The following is a 15,628-nucleotide window of genomic DNA, read 5'->3' as shown; positions in this document are numbered from 1 at the left end:
TTGGCAGTTCGAATCCATCAGGCACTGTTTGGAAACCCTACGGGGCAGCTCTACTCTGTCCTATAGAGTCGCTGTGAGTCGGAATCGACTCAATGGCAGTGGGTTTTGGTTTGGTTTTTAACTAAGTATGATGTATGTTAAAAATAAAAGTTATATGTGTATGTAATTTTGAAAAATGCATGCAAATATTTATTTTTGGTTTTGTGTAGATTAAAGAAGTCCAGATGTTGAAAAATCTTAAAAGGAAGAATGCTAAGGTAAATAACTTATGTGATTAAAGACATACAGTTGTACGATACTAAAATATATAGAATTAAGTAAAGATGTAACTGTGGGTTTTGGCCTTCAGAGTTTGTATAAGTTTTTTTGTTTGTTTTTAATTGTGGTATTGCCTTAGTCATTTGGTGCTGCTGTAACAGAAATACCACAAGTGGATGACTCTAAACGTTTATTTCCTCACAGTAGAGTAGGCTAAAAGTCCAAATTCAGGGCATTAGCCCAAGGGGAAGGCTTCTCTGTCGGCCTCCTCATCAGTCTTCCCCCAGACCAGGAGCTTCTCTGCGCAGGGGCGCCGCGTCCAAAGGATGTGCTCTGCTTCCAGCACTGCTTTCTTGGTGGTATGGGGTCCTCCCTTTCTGCTTGTTTCCCTTCCTTTTCATTTCTTGTGAGATAAAAGGTGGTGCAGGTCACACTCCAGGGAAACTCCCTTTACACTGGGTCAGGGATGTGACCTTGATAAGGGTGTTAAAATTCTACCCTAATCCTCTTTAACATAAAATTACAATAAAAAAATGGAGGACAACCACACAATCCTGGGAATCATGGCCCAGCCAAATTGATACACACATTTTTGGGGACATAATTCAATCCACGACAGGTATGTGTATAGGTAACGTTTGCCATTTCAGCAGTCTTCACTGTACCTTTCTGTGATGTTAATTACACTCTTCACGTTTTTCAGCCATCACCATTACCATTTCCAAAGTTTAACACCTTTAACAACAGCTTAGCGCCTCCCAAGCATTGTGTCGTTCTTCCCCGTATAAGGTTTTTTTTCTTTTTTAGTTAGGTTTTTATTTGATCTGGTGAGTGCTGTTAATGCAAGCTAAGGAATGGGGACCCTAGTCATCTTTGTTTCCTAAGGCTGCTCAAATGTCAAAATAATTGTTTTTATAATCAAAGACGAGAAATTCAAGACTTTTTTTGTTGCAAAGTTAAGCTAAAAGTGGCTAAAAGTGACCACTTATATAAAAAAAGTATAAAATAATGCATATTTATTGTTTCTGTGAATGTCAAAAAGCAAAACTTCCTAGAAAATTGTCTCAAGTCAAAGGATGGCCCAGGAAAAATACTGGGTTAATGGTCAGGAGACTTCATTTCTAGTCCTGGTGCTGCTACTTCAGTGTCGCACCGCCTTGAAAAATCCCACCTGTAGGTGTGGGAAACAAGCACCTTCCTCATCTGTAAAATGAGGAGCTTTGGACAAGTGACCTCAGGATCCTAGCCCTAAACCGGCATGAATCCCAGAGTGAGAGACCACTCCTTCTGCATTTACACTAGAAGTGGATTTGAGAGGTATACATTTTTCTTCCAGTGGTTACAAGCCTTTGTTTTTTCAGTTTTAAGCTCTTATTGGTCATTTCTACGTTGCTTTTAAGTAGTGGGAACAGTCTGAATGTCTGGCAGTGGAATGTTAGGTAGTCACTGAACGTGATGGCTGAGATAATAAAATCTGTTGTACTGAAATGTTCTTATTAAAATGTTCTTTTTGGGAGAGGACCAAAACATTCCCCTGCTTCATTGTTTTCCCAGGACACCTAGATAAAACCTAAACTCCTGAGCTCAGAGGGCCTAGTAAAACCTCCAGAGTAGCCGTGAGGTAGATACCCCACTGTTCGTTTCCTTTATAGCACTTTGTAATACACGCTGTTTGTATGTAGTAACTGTCTTCCCTACTAGACCAGAGTTTCTTGATGGTAAGAATTGGGTCTGTCTTGTTCTCCACTCTATTTTCAATACCTGGCACAATGTCTTGCACATGGCAGAGCTCAAATATTTACAAAATTAATTTAACAAAGGCATTATTATATCAGGTGATTTCAGGTATCGAAAAGAAAAGGCAACGTTTGATTGAAACCCAGGATGAACTGCTTCGGTAAGATAATATCAAAATCCTGTTTGAGAATTTACCTAGTAGGATATAATTATGGTGTCCCATTGGGGATGGTATAATCTGCTGCCGCATCACATCGAAAGCCCAAGTTACCTCTGAGCCCGGAAATTCAGTAAAGGTGGGTTATGCTGCCTAGTTGCTGAATCTTTAGCAAAGGAGAATTCAGCACTCATCTTCTGCCAGCAGGTGTCTGGACTCTGGCCTCAGAGGCAGCCTGATTTTGTAATTTAATGCGTAGACTCTAGAACCAGGCTGCCTGGATGTGCGTCCAGGCGCTGCCACTTATGTCTGTGCAACCTTGGGCAAGTTAACCTCCCAGTGCTTCAGTTTCCTCATTTGTAATATGGTCATAATAATAATACCTGTACTCATTAGGTGCTGTGAGAATTAAATGAGTGAATATATAGAAAGTACTTAGCAGTGACTGGCATGTAATAAGTGCTGCATAAGTGTTAATGGTTTTTGTTTATGTCGTTGCTGTTGATGAATACATTCCCAAGTGTTGGATTAGGAGAACTTGCCAGTCTTTGCAAGCCAGGGCTGTCCCCATGGGTTCTTTTGGAAATTGGAGCACACATTTGGAGCACATAACACCAGCCTGTCACCCAACAAGGATTTTTTGCTCTTCTGCGAGGCCAAGACTCTCGTGTAAGCTGGATGGTGGGTAGTAAAGCAGTACCAGATTAGGTCTCTGCTATTTAAGAGCTTTAAAATCACTTGAGATATAAACTGATATTACCAGAAAAGACAGTACATAATTAAATACTAAATTTTAAAGAAGAGACTGCCACAGGAATTTGGAGAGGGGAAAAATTGGTTATCTGGTCTATTGGTTTTCAAATCTAGACTGTGGACAGGCACTGGCCCATGATAAAATTTCCATTGGTCCAGGTGAAAATAAGAAAATAAAGGTAATAAAATAATGATAGCTAACACAAGCTTGCTGTGTGCGGGACAGAGTCATAAATGCTTTGTGTATTAACTCTAAATGCTTTGTATATTAACTCAATAATGATCCCCATGACCCGGTAAGGTAGATGATTATGGCCCTAAAGTAAGACTCTGACTTACTGTAATTGTCACCAGCGTGAGAGCACTCAGACATGTTTTAAAGACCAGCCTCTTTTGTTCCTTTTCTAGGTGTGATTTTCGAAGTTGAGAAGCATATTTTGAAAAGGAATAGTAGAAAAAATGTGGCGTATCATTGTTTTACCTTTACATGTGAAAAATTTAAGACACAGGGAGGTTACTCACTCACAGTCACACACGAGGGACGTGGTGGAGCCAGGATCTGATGTCAACCGCCTGACCCTGGCCCTGGCCCTGCCAGCATAAGACCGAGTCTTCTGGAATGTTAAATTTGTTCAATATGAAGAACTGCTAAAATGACTTCTATACAATTATAATACTAGAAGATAGTTCTTTCTTATATCTTTGACAAAAAATTGGCAGCCCCTTCCACTTTTAAAAATAGACTCGTGAAATCCAAGTTATCCCTTTTTGTTTTATTGGAGCCCTGGTAGCATAGTGATTAAGAGGTAGGTTGCTAACCATAAGGTCAGCAGTTCTAATCCACTACCTGCTCCTTGGAAACTCAGTGGGGTAGAGTTGCTATGAGTTGGAATCAACCAACAGCAAAGGGATATGTATTTTATAGGTGAAGAAACTGAGCCACTGAGAGCTGAAGCACTTTGCCCAAGGTCACAGCAGCCAGTGTGATAATTTTTCCACTGGTCTTTTTGGAAAGTGGGCAAGATTTTTACCTTGAAAGGGGCAAGGGGAAAGTTTTTGCCCATATCTTCACTCTTAAACTGAAATGCCTGATTACTCCTGCCCGGGGGCACTAAAATTCAACTAAGTATATGTTTTAATACAGTAGTTCCTAAATAGTCTCCCATGTGTTTAACTGATATTTATTGCACGTTGTATTTCAGAGTTGTTTCTAGGTTTCAAACTAAAATCTAGAATCTTTCATACATTTATAATTTTTCCATTCTTATAATTTATCATTTCAGAGCCAAAGAAATCTTAAATCATCTAGTCTACCTCCTTGTTTTTCCTGTTCACTCAGTATACTCACGTACGCAATCTTATGTAGTATAGGCTATTACACTTTATTATATCTCATTGATTTTTTTGGAAAAAAACACTTTGTTTTAGGTTAGAACCACAACTGAAACAGCTACAAACAAAATATTTTGAACTTAAGGAGAGAAAATCTTCCCTGAAGAATGCAGCGTATTTCTTATCTAATTTAAAGCAGCTTCATCAGGATTATTCAGATGTCCGAGAAAGAGCACCAGCAGCCAAGGAAACGGTAACCAATTTGTACATTTTACCGTACTTTAGGAGGAGATACAGGGCGTCTGCATGCTGGAACACCAGGAGCTTTGAGGAAAGATAGACGTAGATGCAGCATTACAGAGTCTACCCAAGCCAGCATCGTTGTAAATCAGTGCACGTTTGTTACAGCATTACTTTTCCAGCTGCTTCATGAAGGCTAGAGGGGTAGAGAAAAGTCCTGCACTGATTTTATTAAGTTACTTATGCTCCAGAGAAATGAATTTCCCCAAGGGAAGTGTGTATTTTGTGTACAAATCTCAGTTGAACAACCATGCTCTGCTTTATTACTATTTTGAAAAATGTAAGACCACTCTGATACATTTTTTCTTTTTTAAAAAATTTTTATTGGGCGTTAGGTGAAAGTTTACATAACGAATTAGTTTCCCACTCAATAGTTTGTACATAAAGTGTTCCATGACGTCAGTTGCCTGCCCCACAATGTGTCAGCGCTCTCCACATTTCCACCCTGAGTTCCCCATTTCCTCTGGTCCGGTTTTTCTACTCCTTTCTGCCTTCTCAAATTTGCTTTTAGGCAGATGTTGTCCTTTTGATCTCGTGTAGCTGGTTGTTCTAAGGCACATGTCAATTCAGCCATTTCTACATGTGCAGTTTGTGTTGGGAAGCAGATCGCCAGGCGTTCTTCCATGGCTTCACTGGGTGGGTTTCAACCACCAAGCTTTTGGTTAGTAGCAAAAAGTAAACTGCACCATTGAGGGACCTCAGACCCACTTTTATTTTTTTTATTGTGCTTTAGATGAAGGTTTACACAGCAGATTATTTTCTCATTAAACAATCAGTACGCTTAGTTTTGTAACATTGGCTGCCAGCACCACAACACTCTCACCTTATTGACCTTGGGTTCCCCATTACCAGCTTTCCTGTTCCCTCCTGCCTTCTCATCTTTGCCTCTGGGCTAGTGTGCCCACTTAGGTCTGTCTAATCTTTGGTTGGAAACCCTGGTGGCGTAGTGGTTAAGTGCTACGGCTGGTAACCAAGAGGTCGGCAGTTCAAATCTGCCAGGCGCTGCTTGGAAACTCTTATGAGGCAGTTCTACTCTGTCCTATAGGGTTGCTATGAGTCGGAATCGACTCAATCGCAGTGGGTTTGGCTTTTTTTGGTTTTAATCTTTGGTTGAAGGGTGAACCTCAGGAGTGACTTACTGAGTTAAAAGGGTATCCAGGGCCCATACACTTGGGGTTTCTCCAGTCTCTGTCAGACCAGTAAGTCTGATCTTGTTTTGTGAGTTAGAATTTTGTTCTGTATTTCATACCAGCTCTGTCCAAGACCCTCAACTGTGATCCCTGTCAGAGCAGTTGGTGGTGGTAGCTGGGCACTGTCTAGTTGCACTGGACTCAGTCTGGTGGAGACTGCAGTAGTTGTGGTCCATTAGTCCTTTGGACTAATCTTTCCCTTATGTCTTTGGTTTTCTTCATCCTCCTTTGTACCAGGTGGGACCAGTGGAGTATCTTAGATGGCCGCTCACAAACTTTTAAAACCCCAGATACTACTCACCAAAGTAGGATGTAGAACATTTTCTTTATAAACTTTGTTATGCCTATTGAGCTAGATGTTCCCCAACATCATGGTCATAACAGCCCTCAGCCCAGTGTTTCGATCCATCAGGGAGTTTGAAAGTGTCTGTGAAGCTTCCATGACCTTGCCTTGGTCACGTTGTGCTGACTTCCCCAGTTTTGTGTACTGTTAAATCCTTCACCAAAGTTACCATTTATCTATTATCTACTTAGTGTTTTTCCCTTGCTTCCCTTGGAATCGTCAAAGATTGTTTCTTTCTGCTCTAAATCTTTTCATGAGTTTTTATAATAGTGATCTTATACAGTATTTGTCCTTTTGTGATTGACTTATTTCACTCAGCCTAATGCCCTCCAGATTCATCCATGTTGTGAGATGTTTCACAGACTCATCATTATTCTTTATTGTTTCATAGGTGTCTTAGTCATCTAGTGCTGCTATAACAGAAAAACCACAAGTGGATGGCTTTAACGAAGAGAAATTTATTCTCTCACGGTCTCACAGGTTACAAGTCCAAGTTCAGGGTATTAGCTCTGGAGAAAGGTCATTGTCATCACTCTTCCCTCGGTCTGGGACGATCTCAGTGTAGGAACCTCAGGTCCAAAGGATGCACTATGCTCCTGGCATTGCTTTCTTGGTGGTATGAGGTCCCCATGTCTCTCTGCTCACTTCTCTTTTATACCTCAAAAGAAATTGCCTTAAGACACTACCTAATCTTGTAGACCTCACCAGTGTAACTGCCGCTAATCCTCTTATTACATCATAGTGATAGGATTTACAACATACAGGAAAATCACATAAAATGGTGGACAGTCACACAATACTGGGACTATGGCCCAGCTAAGCTGACAGGTATTTTGGGGGGACACAATTCAAACCATGACAGTATTGCATTGTGTGCATGTACCATAGTTTGTTTATCTGTTCATCTGTTGACGGGCACTTAGGTTGTTTCCATCTTTTTGCTATTGTGAACAATGCTGCAATGAATAGGAGTGGGATTGCTGGATCAAATAGTATTTCTATTTCTAGCTTTTTTTAAAAAAAAAAAAAGGAAGTGCTATATTGTTTTCCAAAATGGTTCTTCCATTTTACAATTCCACCAGGAGTGCATAAGAGTTCCTTCCAATCTCCCTGCAGCCTCTCCAACATTTGTTATTTTCTGATTTTTAATTTTTTGATTCATGCTAGTAATGTTGGGGTGAGGTGGTATTTTAGTTTGCATTTTTCTAATGGCTAGTGACCACGAGCATTTCCTCATGTGTCTTTTAGCCGCCTGAATGTCTTTATTGGTGAAGTGTCTGTTCATATACTTTGCCCGTTTTTAAATTGGATTATTTGTCTTTTTGTTGTAGAGTTGTTATATTTTCCTGTTAATTTTAGAGATTAGACCTTTGTCAGATTCATCATAGCCTAAAATTTTTTCACAGTCTGTAGGTTCTCCTTTTACTCTTTGGTGACGTCTTTTGATGAGCATAAGTGTTTAATTTTTGGAAGATTCCAGTTATTTAGCTTATCTTCTGGTGTTTGTGTATTGTTAGTTATGGTTTGTATCCTATTTATGCCATCTGTTAGGGCCTCTAGTGTTGACCCTATTTTTTCTTCTATGATCTTTATAGTTTTTGGTTTTATATTTAGGTCTTTAATATATTTTGACTTGTTTTTCTGTATGGTGTGAGTTATGGGTTCTGTTTCATTTTTCTACAGATGTACATCCAGTTTTGCCAGCACCATTTGTTAAAAAGACTGTCTTTTCCCCATTTAATGGACTTTGGGCCTTTGTTGAAGATCAAATGACTCAAGGTGGATGGATTTACATCTGGGTTCTCGGTTCTGTTCCATCGGTCAGTGTATCTGTCAAGCTGCTTTGATTACGGTAGCCTGCATAGTAGGTTCTTAGTTCAGGTAGTGCAAGGCCTCCTACTTTCTTCTTCTTCATTATTGCTTTACTTGTCTGCACCCTCTTCCTTTTTCATATAAAGTTAATGATTAGTTTTCCCATCTCCTTACAGAACGCTGTTGGTATTCGTATTGGGACTGCATTGTATTTATAGATTGTTTTGGGTAGAATTTTCATTTTCAAAATGCTGAGTCTACCTGTCCGTGAGTGAGCATGGCATGTATTTCCATTTATATAGATCTCTTTTGGTTTCCTGCAGCAGTGTTTTGTAGTTTTTTTGTATAGGTCTTTTACATCCCTGGTTAGATTTATTCCTAAGTATTTTATTTTTTTAGGGACTGTTTCAAATGATATTGCTTTCTTGATTTCCTTTTCATAGTTCTCTTTATTGGTGAATAGGAATCCAACTGGTTTTCGTATGTTTATCTTGTATCCCGATACTCTGCTGAATCTATTAGTTTCATTAGTTTTCTTGTGGAGTCTTCTGGGTTCTCTATAATATCATTATCGTCTGCAAATAGGGATAGTTTTACTTCTTCCTTACCAATTTGTATGCCCATTATTTCCTTTTTTTCCCTTATTGCTCTAGCTACGACTTCAGCACAATGTTAAAAAGGAGTGGTGATAAAGGGCATCCTTGTCTTGTTCGTTTTCTAAGAGGGAATGTTTTCAGCTTGTCTCCACTAAGAATGATGTTGGCTGTTGGCTTTGCCCTTTATTATGTTGAAGAATTTCCCTTGTTTCATTGAGAGTTTAACAGGAATGGGTGTTGGACTTTATCAAATGCCTTTCTGCGTTGATTGAGATGACAATGTGATTCTTTTATTTATGTGGTGGATTACACTGACTGCTTTTCTAATGTTGAAACATCTTACATACCTGGTATGAACCCCACTTGGTTGGAGTGTATTATTTTTTATATGATGCTTAATTCTCTTGGCTAGATTTTGTCGAGAATTTTTGCATCTACGTTCATGAGAGATATTGGTCTAAATTTTCTTTTCTTCTTTTTTTTTTTTTTTTTTTTTGTGGTGTCTTTGCCTGGTTTTGGTATCAGGGTTATGCTGGCTTCATAGAATGACTTTGGAAGTATCCCTTCCTTTTCTGTGTTTTCAAATAGTTTGAGTAGTAGTGGTGTGAGCTCTTCTCTGAATGTTTGGTAGAATTCTCCAGTGAAGCTGTCTGGGCCAGGGCTTTTTTTTTTTTTTGGTAGGGGTGTGGGTTTAGGGTTTATTCCCTTTTCAGTCTCTTCTCTTGTTATGGGTCTATCCAGATTTTCAGCCTCAGTTTGTGTTAGTTTTGGTAGGTAGTATATTTCTAGGAATTTGTCCATTTCCTTTAGGTTTTCAAATTTGTTGGAGTATAGTTTTTCATAGTACTCTGTTATGATCCTTTTTATTTCAGTTGGGTCTGTTTTAATGTCCCCCATTTCATTTCTTATTTGTGTTATTTGCATCCTCTCCTGTTTTTCTTTGTCAGTTTGGCCAATGGTTTTTGATTTTGTTGATCCTTTAAAAGAACCAACTTTTAGTTTTGTTGATTCTTTCTATTGTTTTTCTATTCTCTGTTTTATTTATTTCTGCTCTGATCTTCATTATTTCCTTTTTTATGGTGGCTGTGAGCTTCTTTTGTTCTGTCTGCCTTTGAGTTGTATAGCTAATGTTTTGGTTTTGTCCCATCTTTTTTTTTTCCTTTTTTTTTATGGTACTTTTGGGTGGTTTTACTTTAGATGAAGGTTTACAGGACAAACGAGTTTCTCATTAAACAGTACACACATTGTCCTATGACATTGGTTAACAACCCCATGACATTTCAACGCTCTCCCTTCTCAACCCTGGCTTCCCTATTACCAGCTTTTCTGTCCCCCTCCTGCCTTCTAGTCCCTGCCCCAGGACTGGTGTGCCCCTTTAGCCTTGTTTTTTTTTTTCATGGGCCTGTTCAACCTTTGGCTGAAGGGTGAACCTCAGGAATGACCTCATTACTGGGCTAAAAGAGGGTCCAGGGGCCATACTCTCAGGGTTTCTGCAGTGTCTGTTAGGCCAGCAAGTCTGGACTTTCTTTTTGAGTTAGAATTTTGTCCTACATTTTTCTCCGCCTCTGTCCGGGACCCTCTGTAGTGATCCCTGTCAGAGCAGTCAGTGGCAGTAGCCGGGCACCATCTAGTTTTACTGCCCTCAGTCTGGTGGAGGCCATGGTAGTTGTGGTTCATTAGTCCTTTGGACTAATCTTTCCCTTGTGTCTTTAGTATTCTTCATTCTTCCTTGCTCTCGAAGGGGTGAAACGAGTGGAGTGACCTAGATGGCTACTCACCAAATAGAGTGTAGAGTATATTCTTTATAAACTGTTGTATGCCAGTTGACTCACCAAAGTAGAATGTAGAGTATATTCTTTATAAACTATTGTATGCCAGTTGAGATAGATGTTCCCCGAGACCATGGTCCCCACAGTCCTCAGCCCAGCATCTCGGTTTCTCAGGGAGTTTGGATGTGTGTGTGCAGCTGCCATGACCTTGCCTTGTACAGGTTGTGCTGGCTTCCCCAGTGTTGTGTACTGTCTTACCCTTCACCAAAGTTTCCACTTACCTATTATGTTGTTTTTCCATCCCCACCCCTCCCCTCCCTCATAACCATCAAAGATTGTTTCTTTTCTATGTAAACCATTTCGTCAGTTTTTACTGTGGTGGTCTCATACAATATTTATTCTTTTGTGATTGATTTATTTACCTCAGCATAATGCCTTCCAGATTCATCCATGTTATGAGATGCTTCACAGATTCATCATTGTTCTTTATCGTTGCATAATACTGCAGTGTGTGTACGTACCATAGTTTATCCGTTCATCTGTTGTTGGGCATCTCGGTTGTTTCCATCTTTTTGCTATTGTGAACAATGCTGCAGCAAACACGGGTGTGCATAAGTCTATTCCTTTGACGACTCTTATTTCTCTAGGATATATTCCCAGCAGTGGGATTGCTGGATCATGTGGTATTTCCATTTCTAGCTTTCTAAAGAAGCGCCATATTGTTTTCCAAAATGTTAAAGAATTCTGATCTCCCTGCAGCCTCTGCAATATTTGTTACCTCCTCCTGTTTTATTAATTCGTGGCAGTGATGCCGGGGGGTGAGATGGTATCTCATTGTGGTTTTGATTTGCATTAAAAAAAAAAAATTTTTTTTTTTTTTTGAATGGCTAGAGATTGTGAGCATTTCCTTGTGTGTCTTTTGGTCACTGTAATGTCTCCTTTGGTCAAGTGTCTGGTCAAGTGTCTGTTCATTTCCTTTGCCCATTTTTTAACTGGATTATTTGTCTTTTTGTTGTAGAGGTACTGGATTTTCTTGTAGATTTTAAGTCATTAGACCTTTGTCTGATTTGTAATAGCCAAAATTTTTTTCCCAGTCTGTACATTCTCTTTTTACTCTCTTGGTGAAGTCTTTTGATGAGCATAAGTGGTTGTTCGAAGATCCCAGTTATCTAGCTTACCCCCTGGAGCTCGTATGTTGTTGGTTGTGGTTTGTATCCTGTTAATGCTGTGTATTAGGGCCTCTGGCGTTGATCCTGTTTTTTCTTCTATGAACTTCATGGTTTTTGGCTTTATATTTAGGTCTTTGATCCATTTTGAGTTAGTTTTTGTATATGGTGTGAGGTGTGTGGGTCCTGTTTCATTTTTTTGCAGATGGACATCCAGTTTTGCCAACACCATGTGTTAAAAAGACAGTCTTTTCCCCATTTGATGGAGTCTGGGTCCTTTTTGAAGATCAGGTGACCATAGGTGGATGGATTTACATACATCCGGGTTCCCAATTCTGTTCTATTGGTCGTTGTACCAGTACCAGGCTGTTTTGACTACTGTAGCTGTATGGTAGGTTCTGAGGTCAGGTAGTTCGAGTCCTCCTACTTTATCCTTCAATAGTGCTTTACTTATTTAGGGCTCCTTCCCATTCCATATAAAGTTAATGGTAAGTTTTTCCATCTTTTTAAAGAATGTTGTTGGTATTTGGATCGGTATTGCATTGTATTTATAAATCACTTTGGGTAGAATTGTCATTTTTACAGTGTTGATTTCTGTGCATGAGCATGCTATGTTTTTCCATTTATGTAGATCTCTTTTGGTTTCTTGTAGTAGTGTTTTGTAGTTTTATTTGTATACATCTTTTATATCCCTGGTTAGATTTATTCCTAAATATTTTATTTTTTCAAGGGCTTTATTGGCTTTTATTTATAGAAATCTAACAGATTTTTGTGTGTTTATCTTGTATCTAGCTACTATGTTGCATGTTTCTATTAGTTCCAGTGGTTTTCTCATGGAGTCTTTTGGGTTTTCTATGTATAGTATCATTTCATCTGCAAATAGGGAGTTTACCTTCTTCATTATCAATTTGGATGCCCTTTTTTTCTGTTTCTTTGCCTTATTTCTCTAGCTAGAACTTCCAACACAGTGTTAAATAGGAGTGGTGAGAAAGGGCATCCTTGTCTTGTTCCAGTTCTTAAGAGGAATGTTTCCAACCTCTCTCCATTAAATGGAGATGTTGGCTGTTGGTTTTGCAATGATGCCCTTTATTATGTTGAGAAATGTCCCTTTTATACCTATTTTATTGAGACTTTTTATCAGGAATGGTTGTTGGACTTTGTCCAACGCCTTTTCTGCTTCAGTTGAGATGATTATGTGATTTCTTTCTCTTTATTTATGTTTGAATTTCTATTGTTGAACCATCCTTGCATACCTGGTATGAATCCTACTTGGTCGTGGTATATTATTTTTTTGATATGATGCTGAATTCTATTGGCTAGAATTTTGTTGATTATTTTTGCATCTATATTCATGAGAGATATTGGTCTGTAGTTTTCTTTTTTGTGGTATGTTTGCCTGGTTTTGGTATCAGGGTTATGCTGGCTTCATAGAATAAATTTGGCCATCTCACTTCCTTTTCTATGTTCTGAAATAGTTTGGGTAGTACTGCTGTAAGCTAAGCTGTTCTCTGAATGTTTGGTAAAATCCTCCAGTAAAGGCATCTGGGCCAGGGCTTTTTTTGTTTGATGGGAGTTTAATTATCTTTTCCATCTCTTCTCTTGTTATGGGTCTCCAAATTTTCAACATCATTTTGTGTTAGTTTGGTTAGGTAGTGTGTTTCTAGAAATTTTTCCATTTCCTCTAGGTTTTCAAATTTGTTGGAGTATAGTTTTTAATAATACTCTGTTATGATCCTTTTTATTTCAGTTTTGTCTGTTGTAATGTCCCCCATTTCATTTCTTATTTGGGTTATTTGTTTCCTGTTTTTCTTTTGTCAGTTTGGCCAGTGGTTTGTCAATTTTGTTGATCCTTTCAAAGAACAAACCTTTAGTTTTGTTGATTCTTGTTGTTTTTCTGAGCAGGTGGGCTGTATGTTTTGTTGTTCGCTTGTCTGTAGTCGTGATACTTTAACACCTTTGTCCACTGGGTGGGGCCAGTCACTCAGCTGTGGTGCAGGGCAGGTCCAGCTGAAGCAGAGGGGCTGGGATAGGTTGTTCGTGGCACATCATAGGGCCGAGAAGGCAGGTCAGGGATCAGTGCTTGGCAGGTTCCTGTAGGCTTTGCGTGTCCTGCTTGGAAGTGTGATGTTCGGTGCACGGTGCTGGTGGGCAGGAAAGAGAGGGTAGGTTGTGATGTCTGGAGGTAATATGGGTGTGGGAAAGCAGAGAAACAAGAGCCAGAAACAAACATACAGAGGAAGAAAAAAGAGTGTAAAGAGAGCTTTCCACTGGAGTGGAGAGATGAGAAACCTAGAAATGGAGAAAAGGAAAAAGAAAAGAAAAAGGGGGAAAAAAAACTAGATAAAAATTTGGTAAAGAAAAGCCCCCAAGGGTCCCACCAGTGTGGCCACGAAGACCAGGGAGTTCTCCCAGGCTGCGCAGTATAGCCTGGCTAGAGAGGGTATAGATGTCACAGTATGAGGTATTCAGGAGACAAGAAAAGAAGGTAAGTATAGACAGAGGAGAGCTAAGAAAGGGAAAAAGAGAGGAAAAAGGAAAAAAAGAATGAAAAAAAAAAAAAAGGAATTGCCCCCAGAAATCCAGCATATGCAGCTGTGCATATTGGGGGAGTGGCTCCTAAGCCGTGCAGTGCAGCCTGTTTACAAGGGGCCCCCAAGCTGTGAAAAGAAAAAGAAAACCAAACAAAACAGAATAAAGCAAAAAAAACAAAAAATAATGCCCCAGGAATCCCACCGGCATGGTGTGGTGGGCCAGGGAAGTGATTCCCCAGTCAAGCGGGGCTTCACAGCCATTCAAGAAGCAGCAGAGATGGCACATGGAGCCAGGTCTTGGAGAGAAAGGAGGGGGAGGTGGTGGGAGGCATGTAGTAAACCAAAAGAAAATGGAAAGAGGCAACACCAGCTCAGGTATCCAGCTGCCAGGTCAAATCCATGTGGCCCGGGGTGGAAGCATTTGCCTCCTGGCCAAGAGGCCATGGCTGGCGGGAAACAGAGGAGGCCGAAGTGGGGAGGGAAAAGAGCGTGGGGGTTAGGAAAGCCTATATCGCTAGTTACCGGGTGCCGTCTGCTGCTGGGAACTTCGTGAAGTTGCTTTCCCGTACTCCATCTGCCAATCCACAGTGTGGGTGGGGCAAATCCAAGTGGCACAGATGCTGCACTTCCCAGCCGACTGGGGCGCCACACCTAGACAGGAAGCTCAGAGGTAGAGCAGCTGGGAGAGGGTGGGGGTGGGAAAGCATGTAACGCTCATTACTGGGTCCTCTAGCTCTTGCTGGGAGCTCCATGAAGCTGCTCTTCTGTGCTCCCTGTCAGCCCATCTCTGACTGTCCAAGATGGCGAATCCATGCTGCATTAGCTGATGAGGAACCTCAGCACATATCTCTCCTTGCTCTCTGACCTGTCAGTTTCTTATTCCATTCAGTGTTTGGCTGTGTTCTCTGTCCATTTGGTACTTCGGGTTCAGGAATGATGTTTGTCTCTGTTGTACTTAGTTTTTTGGGTCTTTGCTGTGATGGCACAGCATGGTGCTTCTGTCTAGGGCTGCATGGTGCCCGGAAGTCCCTGTCCCTTCTTTTTTGATGTGTGTTATCTATTGCTATAAATTGACCTCTGAGCACTGCCACTGCTGTCTCTAAAAGGTTTTGGTATGATGTGTTTTTCATTCTTGTTTGATTCTAGGCATTTTTTTAATTCCATCTTTGATTTCTCTATTACCTAGTGGTTTTTAAGCAAGGTCTTATTCAGTTTCTATGTATTTGATTTTTTTTCCCACGCTCTTCTTATTAATTTCTACTTTTATGGTGCTGTGCTCTGAGAAGATGCTTTGTATTATCTCATGTTGTCTGTTCTGGAGAATGTTCCATGTGTGTTGGAAAGAATGTGTACTTTCCTGCTGTTGGGTATGCTATATGTCTATGAGTTCAAGTTGGTTGATCGCGGCCTTTAGATCTTCTGTATCCTTGCTGAGTTTCTTTCTAGATGTTCTGTGCTTTACTGAGAGTGGTGTGTTGAAGCCCCCTACTGTTATTATGGAACTGTTGATTTCTCATTTCAGTGCTGTTAGTTTATGTTATATGGTGTTTAGATACTATAGCTATGTCCTTGTGGTGGACTGTCCCTTTAATCATTATATAATGTCTTTCCTTGTCTCTTACGGTGGATTTTGCCTTAAAGTCTATTTTATCTGAGATTAGTCTTGCTGCTCCTGCCCTTCTTT

The 15,628-nt window shown here is 40.1% G+C and overlaps 1 protein-coding gene across 2 annotated transcripts in view; it reads left to right on the top strand.

Annotated features, from left to right (window-relative positions):
- Window positions 1-15,628, top strand: part of CENPU (centromere protein U) — a 64,472-nt gene that overhangs the window by 47,464 nt on the left and 1,380 nt on the right. For both annotated transcript variants that reach the window (XM_049864876.1, XM_049864877.1), the window contains exons 10-12: window positions 210-257; window positions 2,094-2,155; window positions 4,334-4,490. In XM_049864876.1, coding sequence (XP_049720833.1) covers window positions 210-257; window positions 2,094-2,155; window positions 4,334-4,490 — 267 coding nt within the window. The remainder of the gene's footprint in view (window positions 1-209; window positions 258-2,093; window positions 2,156-4,333; window positions 4,491-15,628) is intronic.

Source organism: Elephas maximus, chromosome 21 (genome assembly GCF_024166365.1).
Source record: "Elephas maximus indicus isolate mEleMax1 chromosome 21, mEleMax1 primary haplotype, whole genome shotgun sequence".
Taxonomy (NCBI): Eukaryota; Metazoa; Chordata; class Mammalia; order Proboscidea; family Elephantidae; genus Elephas; species Elephas maximus.
This window is presented reverse-complemented; position numbering and strand designations above follow the sequence as displayed.